At 34.3% G+C, this 9,519-nt stretch overlaps 1 protein-coding gene across 1 annotated transcript; it reads right to left on the bottom strand.

The window, feature by feature from the left end:
* Positions 1-1,682: 1,682 nt before the first annotated feature.
* LOC131057616 (ent-copalyl diphosphate synthase 1) lies at positions 1,683-9,096 on the bottom strand. Its single transcript, XM_057991767.2, has 15 exons — positions 8,976-9,096; positions 8,824-8,877; positions 8,561-8,643; positions 8,168-8,474; positions 7,909-8,092; positions 7,197-7,414; positions 4,092-4,212; positions 3,878-3,990; positions 3,554-3,780; positions 3,327-3,439; positions 3,129-3,227; positions 2,801-3,019; positions 2,543-2,684; positions 2,241-2,450; positions 1,683-2,146 (listed from the first exon to the last, which is right to left on the bottom strand). Exons 1-15 carry the CDS (start codon positions 9,094-9,096, stop codon positions 1,898-1,900), a joined length of 2,460 nt encoding a protein of 819 aa, XP_057847750.1. The 3' UTR covers positions 1,683-1,897.
* Between the last annotated feature and the right edge of the window lie 423 nt (positions 9,097-9,519).

Raw genomic sequence — 9,519 nt, 5'->3', positions numbered from 1 at the left:
ACCAAAAACATGATTAGGCTTCCACGTTTGAAATGGTTTTGGTCTTTTTTTTCAAGTGGAATAACTTATTGATTATATGTACATCTGTCAATCATACTTACTTGAAAGTCTTTTAAATCGGTATTTTTGCAATCCTACTTAGCTCATCGATCATTGATAACAGTATTCGAAAACAAAATTAGGTTTGCCTTCTTAAGTGTTATGCATTGGGTTTTTTATCAAGTGAACCAACTTTCTGATAAGAATGCCCTTTCAAAGCGAAATGAATCGTTGTTTTTATAAATTTACTCAATTTGTCAATTGATGTTTGAAAGATTATCAAATTGTCACCTCTCTTTAAATTCACTGCTCTTTAAATACCATGTTATCAATCAGTGATTTGTTGGAGTATATGATTCTATTTTATCTTTCATTTTGACAATTTGGACTACACGTCTCATTGATGTCATCGGGTACATGGAAAAAATTGACTTGTTCATACTTTTACTTTTTCCAACTGAGAACCGCAAGGGTTTACAAGAGAAAAACCTTTATGTCTTTTAAATAGTCAATTCTTTTCCTATGGAATTTAGTTGAGATTAGAAGAATGTCATTGCAAGAAAAACCCATAAAAATGAACACCTAGCAAGCTATCAAAACCTAAATTGACTTGAAAATGTAAGCATTAAAATCTTGGAATCCATGAATTGGGTCGACTTGAAAACTGGACATGACATTCAAAATATTATCAAAATTGCCCAAGTACAAACAAATTTGACACAAGTTAAAATTTACAGCATGCAATCATTTTGTACATCTTGTCAATATGTCACATGACTTTTAGGATTAGAGAGAACACCCATTTTGGTTCATCTTATTAACAACATTTGAACACAATCTTGACAATGTTTGGGACACACATTGGTCATGCTGACTCAAGAGAAGGGCCATATCAATGTTGATTTGAAATTTTTTTAGGCCATATTTAAAACAAGGTAACAAAACAAAAAAGCATTTATTTCACTTGTTAATTGACATATTTATGCTTTTTATATAATATTCATAGGTTTTCATATGTTCAATTATAGGCCCATTTTGACCAACATTTGGTTATTTTTTTATTTATATGTGGACTATTTATTTGCTATATATAATAAATATGTGGCAAGAATAAATATTTTAAGCACAAGTATTTAACAACAAGTGAACATTGTAGAACCGTAATAGGTTAGGGCCTTTGGGAGGAAAATTGTACTGCAAATGAGTTGTACATACCTTATGTCTCATGAGATTTTAATATGTGACCTTTCTTTTAAAAATACAAGTTTTCCACCATTAGACTAATTCAAATATATGTAAATGCATGTGTCTAAAACCTTTGAATATGTGTCCTTTCTTTAAAAAATACAAGTTTTCCATCATTAGTCTAATTCAAATATATGTAAGTGCATGTGTCTAAAACCTTATTTTGTTACAAATGAGTTGTACATACCTATACCTTTTGCAAGATTTGAACATGTGACCTTTCTTTTAAGAATACAAATTTTCCATCATTAGACCAACTCAAATGTACAAAAATACAAGTGTCCAAAAAAATATCAAAAATATCTTGACAATTTGTTTTTTTTCTTTTTGTCTCCACCTTGATGGAATGTTTGACAGACTTATTAAAGACAACACATGTTGACACGGGCATCTTTGCTGGTTTGCATGTACAATAACGAGGACAAATATAGACTAAACATGTTGATCCTCAGCATTCGGATAAGTAAGAGACGACACCGACGCTGGGTTAAAACTATTCCACAGACATACAAAACTCTTTTTGTAGGTGATTGAAACGACGAAGAGATCGACAAGCGGCCGCCACGTTTACCCGTCCCAGTCCAAACAGGGTCGTTCTATTTGGTTGTATGCATTACTCCACAGGCTGGAATAGTACCATCTCCACGTGATCGTCCATCTCCTTATTGCTGCAATGTGCGGCATAATAGAAGCTCTTGCTCACATTCAGACACACGCGTTTAACTATACTTGGAACTCCTCTGTGCCCCTCATGTACTGCCCAAACCAGCTCCCTCATTGCTTCATCAGCTCTGTGTTTTAGATGTTTGAGCTTGTCTTCTTCCGCAGTAATCGACACATGAGGGTCACATAAACTCTTCTCCTGAAAGGAAATTGTCCTTAGAAAAGTGACAGAGAAAGAAAACTTGGTATAAAATCGTACTATTTCTTGGATTATATGAGATCGAAAAATGCACCTTGAAATTAGTGGCTGCCCGCAGAAAGGAGCAAACCGTATTTGTCTGTTTTATTGTTTGAGTGAAGTCGTGTCGGCAGATCGAATCCCTGGAGATCACTTCTGTGCCCAAGAATGATGCTGACAACACAATGACCTCAGCTTCTGGAACGACGTTAACATCCTCACCTTCTTCTCCTTTGTCCGCCTCTTCTGTCAGCCACGTCTGCCACTGCAATGCAACGAGATTTGGTTAGTGGTGATTTTGTTAGTTAATAATATGACTGTAACTAGAAAAAATTACTCGGTTTTGTATGCAATTACAGCGTGTTTTAGAATGCCGCTGATGTCCCGACCCTGGGCCAAGCTACCATCCACAGACAACATGTTGATCGTCCGAAACATACACGTCAAAAGACGTGTTGCAGATTCTGGAATATCTTTTTGCGTTGCTCTAACACCCCATCTGCACAACTCGAAAATTGTAGTTAAACCTCACACTGGGGTTGCATTTCCAACATTCTATTGGACAATGTAATTTCTTCCACACTAGCAGATAATATTTAAAATTTGTAGATTCACCTCCCAAACGCATCCACAAATTGGCGTTTCTTATACGGGGTTGAATGCCACCGTGAAAAAACATTTCTCACTCCACTCATAAGTATGGAAGAGTGTGCCCACGCAAGCCTAGAACCAGCCATGTCTGGTTCAAATAGAGCTACTGCAGGTAAGAAATATAATCTTACGATTGAATCCTTCACTAAACCCAGCTCATCAAACCGGTTTTCTTCGGACCATCTGCAGTAATGAAAACAGAGAGAATGACAGTCTTTAGCCAGTAATAAAAACTTCAGTGTTATTCACACTCACGAGATTCCTGATAAAATACAGGAGTTAAACCCTCTACCTAGTAATTGCGTCTAGTTCTTTCCTGTGGATAGATTGGCACAAATTGAAGTCCGCCCTAGCCAGGTCGATGTACGTGTTGTTGTTCACCAACGGCATTCTATAATGTCCAAACACACATCATAAACCAAACACAAATCATAAATCATAAACGAGGGTTTGTCAATATTACTTATACGAGGTTTCGTAGTTTGTTTACCTGTAAAGCGACTTTCCAATCCAAATATCATCCGTCCCGTACTGTTCAATGTACATTCTCGTCTCAATCCGGGGTTGACTGGCATACCATGGAAAATCAAGAGCGTACTTAACCTGATGTTGATCACCACGACGTCAAAAAATTGGGAAGCAAAACAAAGGGCATACAAAACATTGTAAACAAAAAGGAAAGAATTTTTAAGGAAGCATCCAAAATTTGCTCATTACCTCGCCCACTAAACCCTTGGAGATGATCCATTTGTCATTGATCTGGTTTTTGGCTCTCTTGTCCTCTAGGAAATTCTTAGAAAATGTTTGGGCCTCTTGTAGTATAGATTCACCAGGAAAAAGAACTTGAGAGGCCCTATATAAGTTATATATTCCTGTTACAGCTTGGCTTGCTTGCCCTTTAAAACAAATGAACTGATCACCTTGTTTAAAATGAGAAAATACTTCTGCAATATCAAAATATGAAGGATTATGTGAATTGTTAATCAAGTAACACATTAGAAACACAACTTGAATTGTTCTCAAAGAGTATGTAAAGCTAACCACTAGATACATCAAATCCATGTAATCGAAGGAGTCTGAAAGCCATGGATGTGTCATCTACATCTTGAACTGAAGAATCCCTTGCCCACCCAATACCTTCATTTGTCCAATATCTGGATTATAAAGAATAAAGAAATTTTGAGTCTAGAATTGTGTATATCAGAATGTTTCAAAATGAAAATTATTAAGGATAATAAAAAATTGCCTAAGTCACCTATATACGTAGTCAAGATTGTTTGTGATCTCTTTTCCAAAATATCGAGCAATCCCGAGGCGTTCTAAGCGATCCACCATCCATAAATGCTCAAATAAATCCACAGGATATGTATTGGGCGCTGATTACAAATATATGTCACAACCCCATTATTAGAAATATAGGCCTAGTTTTACCTAATAGATATCTCAATCTACTTCATACAAGAAATTTATTGATTGTGAGTAGTATTCCCTAGATAAAGTTAAGTAATATCTAGATTACTTTGCCTTCCTTAAGAAGCAAACAAATTACTTAAGTTTTACTTTATTCAAACAAATGTTTGAATTAAATTTCAGTTTATATGCATTTTGTTGTTGAAATCAAATTAAAAAAACAAGTCAAAGTACCAATAGTTTTAAGAAAAAAAAACTAGAATATAATTTTGTATACAATAATATATTTTCATCAATATAGTTTAATTTGTGTGTATCTTTTGTATTACACAATAGTTTTCCTATCAAACATTTAATCGTAATTTATATAAAAATAATCACATATACCTAACATTTTTAGTAGTGTAATAATATAATATATTTTTAGTTTAATGGATTGACCAACCATAGCTGATGTGAGCAACAACCTCTCTTAGTGTTATATTTTAATGTTTAATTAAAAGGATTATGATTATTGATGGATGAAGATAATGTCTATTCTATTCACAAGATGCATGAGATTTACTAGATAATAACTCCCTTGAATTAGTTAATTGAAAAGATACAAATACTTTGAAAAAAGTAGAGAAAAAGATTCTTAAGGAGAATAAAAAGACTGATGTAAAAGTCATACTGTTTATACAAGGTATATGATAGATTAATATTTTAGGAGTTAAGAGTTTTTCTTTACTATGTTATCAATGGAGCATGCTTTACCTTGGGGAGAACATTAGAGAAATAGTGGAGCTTCTTGCCTATAATGCCTACATCCTTGGTTCAAACCATACATTTTTAAGGCGATGACCCTTTGGTGAAATGATGTGACTTCTTCCCTATAGTGCCTACAATCTAGGTTCAAACCCCATGGATTCGTCTCTATCATGCTAACAATGAAATATGCTTTACCTTGGGGAGAACCTTGGAGAAATGGCAGGGCTTATTGCCTATAGTACCTACATCCTTAATTTAAACCATAAAGCTTTTTATATTGGCCAAGTTATCCCCATTTTATTTAAATAGGTGCTTTGTCCTATAGTTTAAATGATCGGTAAGGTTGTGTCAAGCCTTTGCATTCTTCCCATGTAGGTCCAAGGTTCAACTCTTCCTCACTGGGTTTAGCCAATAGTTGGATTGCTTGAGCGCACTCTATCATTCATCAAGGTATTCTCGCCTCTAGTAGCCCCCTCCATACCTCAAAACTCGACAAAAATTAAGACCAAGGCAAGGTGTGGTTGGGTTGCATCGCTGGGTTGGGTCTCATTGGGTTATCTCATGATATTAAAAAAGAAATATATATTTTATAAGTTAAAACAATAAGAAGGTTGTGACAATCCCATGGTTAGGCCCTTTGTGTGGGCCTCCTACCTTCTACTAGGTCTATGGACGTAGAATATGGCTTTTCATGGTAAGGTATCAAGAATGACCTTCCTAAGTTTGCATCCTATTTAGATGCCAAATTTAAGAGTCTAACATTCAAAAGAGTTAAGTCTAGCATTGTTTAGTCTAGATCATATGATTATATTTTATTGTTGACTATTTTGCTAGTCTAACTTCTAATTTATGTGGTTCCTTTTTACTAGGTGATGTTAAAAGAGAAGGAGCATAACTACTTGAAATTCTAAATATGGTATTGTCAACAAGAGGCTAATTTGATATACTTTCAATTGAATCATTTATTTCAGCTTAGTGTTTCTATTATACCTTTTAGATTTATAAATATACTGAAGAGAATCCATGATCATTTATATAACTAGTTTTAATTTACATGTCCTTGATATCTAATCTAAAGGCTATTAATTCTATTTTAGGCCTACTTAATTTTCATTTAGGTAAATTTGGCTTTGAACATAGTAATTTAATGATTATGTCATTTTTAAAATCTATTTAAAGTTAATTTACTATAATATTATTGGAAGAAGCTAATCTTATTTGGTATATAGATCTAATTAAGAATGACAATTGATTAAAAATGATCAATGATGAGATTCAAACAATTCAACAAAAATGGGACTCGAGATCTTATAGACATTCTAACAAGAAGAAATATGGTTTTATAGTCAAATAGATTTCTTATGCAATGCAATATAAATGATTAAATTGGCAAATACAGAGCTAGAATTCTTAGCTAAAGACTATTGTAACAACTTAGAACTCATTTCAAAGGTCTTCATGTTAGTGTGAATAAGGATATGTCTTAACTAATTCATAGTGTGGACCTATTCACAAGTTAACTTAGGTGCTAGGTGTTATTTCTAGAAGTTAGTTTTAAATGGGGTCATGTATCACATTCACTTCTTATGTTCTAGGTCCTTTAATAGCTGTTTTAAGTTGTCGTCACATAACATAGGATTAAGACACATGTCAACATCTTGTTGAATACTATCACCCACCTTTCCTATCTAAGAAAACCTCATAAACACTTTTTAAAATATCTCATAGGTCTTAATATCAAGCAAGCTCATTTCATGCATACTCTCTTGTAGAAGATTTCTTGTGCTTTTGAATGTAGTTTTGCATGTTAAGATAATTTTTAACTCCTACATTTCTTAACTAAAGACTATTTGGAACAAGTTAAATTGATTACAATAAGACCTTTGCACTTGTACTAAGATTAAACATTACAAATCTATTTTGACAAATGCAATAATGTTAATATTGTTAAATAGGATGTTAATAGAAAAAGTATCTAAATGATTATAGTCTCATCAATATAATAATTTATTTTGTTTGTAATATGTTATATTGCACATCCTTTACATTGCAACAACATTTCTTTTTGTAAAAGTAAAACAGTATTTTGTAGAAAACAGAGCACATACGCTTCACATTTTCTACAATGTGCTGTAATTTTTATCAGTTCTATTTCCACCTTAAGATCATATGTACGTGAACCAGAAATGAAATTAATTACCTCCTCCATTGTGTTTGTTTGTAATTTTGTCAAGGTACCGAGCACAGTTAACATCACTAGTTTGTATAAGAGCACATGCTGTAGAAGCTGGCGAGAATAGAAATGATCCGTCCTTCAATTGCAACTTCCGAAGCTTATCCCAATCTACCATATCACGCAACCCTTCAAGAGAATGTAGCAATGTCGTTGGAGACTTGTGCAGAATGTCCATTGGTATTCTGCATTACTCACAGAATCCACTTTTAACGAATCAAGTTCAACATTCTATCAATAGTTGGGTTTTAACAACACATTTTAGGAGCTTCACCAGAAATCATTTTTTTCTTAGATAAGACTTGATTTAACATGAATCATCTAATCAAATAAAAACATAACTAAATTCTACAAGGACTAGTTATTGAAGAATTTAAAACAGTTACAGATAATGATAACAGAAATATATCCACAAAAAGAAATAGTAAACACTTGCATAGCAGAGATACTTTTGCATACACAGAAAAATTAACTTAGAACACAATGTATTGCCGCTCATAAACTGAGCAGCATAATAACAGCTCTCAATACAATGGTTTTATAACAGAAAGACATAAAATGAGTTTATTCTATAAGAAAAAGAAACTTGGCATAAGAACTTAGTTGTGATACAATTTAGAAACAGGAGATGAAACGTAGCACTGGCGGATGTAATCGTCAGTTACCAACAGTTAATTACCTTTTCAATTTCAAGGTCCTTTCGTCGTAGATTTTTTGCAGGAGATCATCATCGTAAGGAAGGTCTAACTTCATGACTTTAGCATCTTCCATCAAAGTAGGAAAGATGATCTCGAAGCCAATCAGACTGTAAACGCAATCTCCGGCATTTATCTTTGGAATATGCCCCTGAAGAAAACGTAATCCTGTATGTACTAAAGAAATTATGAAGCTTTTCTGGTTTCAAACACAAAGTTATACCAACAAACTAAACTATATACCTTTTTTGATGCCTCCAGGAGCTACGTTCCAAGTTTTAAGAGCAATGACGCAACCGAGCGTGTTGAGAACTCTCTCACGGACATGAAATAGCTGAGAATCTCCCCATGAACCGTCTGCAAGCTGATTATGAATAATCCATTCCAAACAAGAAGGAAACTGGGGCTCTCCAGAGCCATCTAAAGCTCGAACTCGTGCCACCCATGCAGTGTCATATGGTGAAACGGAAGTTTCACCGTCTTCTATTGATCGAAACATGTTTTTAATCGTCTCTATAGCCCTTTCCATTCCAATAGCCTCCTTACCCAGCTGTACATATTAAACACATCACAACTGTAAAAACTGATTCAATTCCTTAATCCCATTAAGATTTTATAGGAAAAATACAGAATCACCTCAAGCTGTGGCCTCTCCTCGATCTCGACCTTTCCAGCAATTGGGTGGAGATTGATTTCAAATGCATTTTGTTTAACTTCAACTGATTTTAGACGTTCAACCCATCAGATTAATTAATTGAATCCACAATAGATTAAGTCATTAGCATCCTCTAACCTCATAAAACGCCTTAAAAATAAGGTAGATTCATATAACCCAATTCGAGTTTATCAGAAGATCCATAGAAATGATCGTTCTGATGTACTCACAACAAGAGAGTTACCTCGAGCTGCTGCTTTTGCAATTGTAAGAAGAACACCTTTCCTTTCGCAACAATCTGAGTGTATCCAATGCCAGAATCATTAAAATCAATTCGTAAAGAGAAAAACAATAAGCCATTAAAGCTAAAGTAGAAACGTATTTCATCATGCTTACTTCGTCTGAATGCAAATTGAGCAGTGTGTTTGAAAACTGCTGTCGAAGCCCATGGACAGGTTTTGCCCGGCTTCTGAAGAAGCACTGAATCCAATAGTCTGTAATGCGCAGAAGAAGCCATGATATTCCTATATTAGGCCTACCCACCTCCTTAATCTTTTCGAAGGTGCGGCTTGCGGGAACCAAAGCTCCAAGTGATTGCTATATAGACACTAGGGGAAAGATAAGAGAATCATTAGTGTGGAGAGTTTCAGAGATTCTTTGTACCTAAACGACAAGAAGTACTAGGTTCAGAATATTATTCGTCGATTCTCCTTTAATGCCACTGTGGCCTATACTGTCTCTCCATTTTGGTCCCCGCAATTCCATTCACATCCAGAAGTAGGGAATCAATTGTGATGACACTTTCGAAGTGTACGTACGTTTCACCTAATTTAAAAATTATGCTATATTTAAAATGGTTTAAGTTCAATTATTGCTACTTTGGTTCATTGTATACATATTATTTTACAATTAATTATGAATTTTAACAGATAATGTTCAA

The sequence above is a fragment of the Cryptomeria japonica genome, chromosome 7 (assembly GCF_030272615.1).
Source record: "Cryptomeria japonica chromosome 7, Sugi_1.0, whole genome shotgun sequence".
NCBI classification, from domain to species: Eukaryota; Viridiplantae; Streptophyta; class Pinopsida; order Cupressales; family Cupressaceae; genus Cryptomeria; species Cryptomeria japonica.
The sequence above is the reverse complement of the archived record's forward strand: the minus strand, read 5'-3'. Positions and strand labels throughout refer to the sequence as shown.

Coding starts and splice junctions, on each gene's coding strand:
- LOC131057616 (XM_057991767.2), bottom strand. CDS start 9,096: ATGGCTTCTTCTGCGCATTACAGACTATTGGATTCAGTGCTTCTTCAG. Junction 8,093..8,167: donor TCCTGGAGGCATCAAAAAAG/GTATATAGTTTA, acceptor TAGTACATACAG/GATTACGTTTTCTTCAGGGG. Junction 3,991..4,091: donor AATCTTGACTACGTATATAG/GTGACTTAGGCA, acceptor TTTATAATCCAG/ATATTGGACAAATGAAGGTA.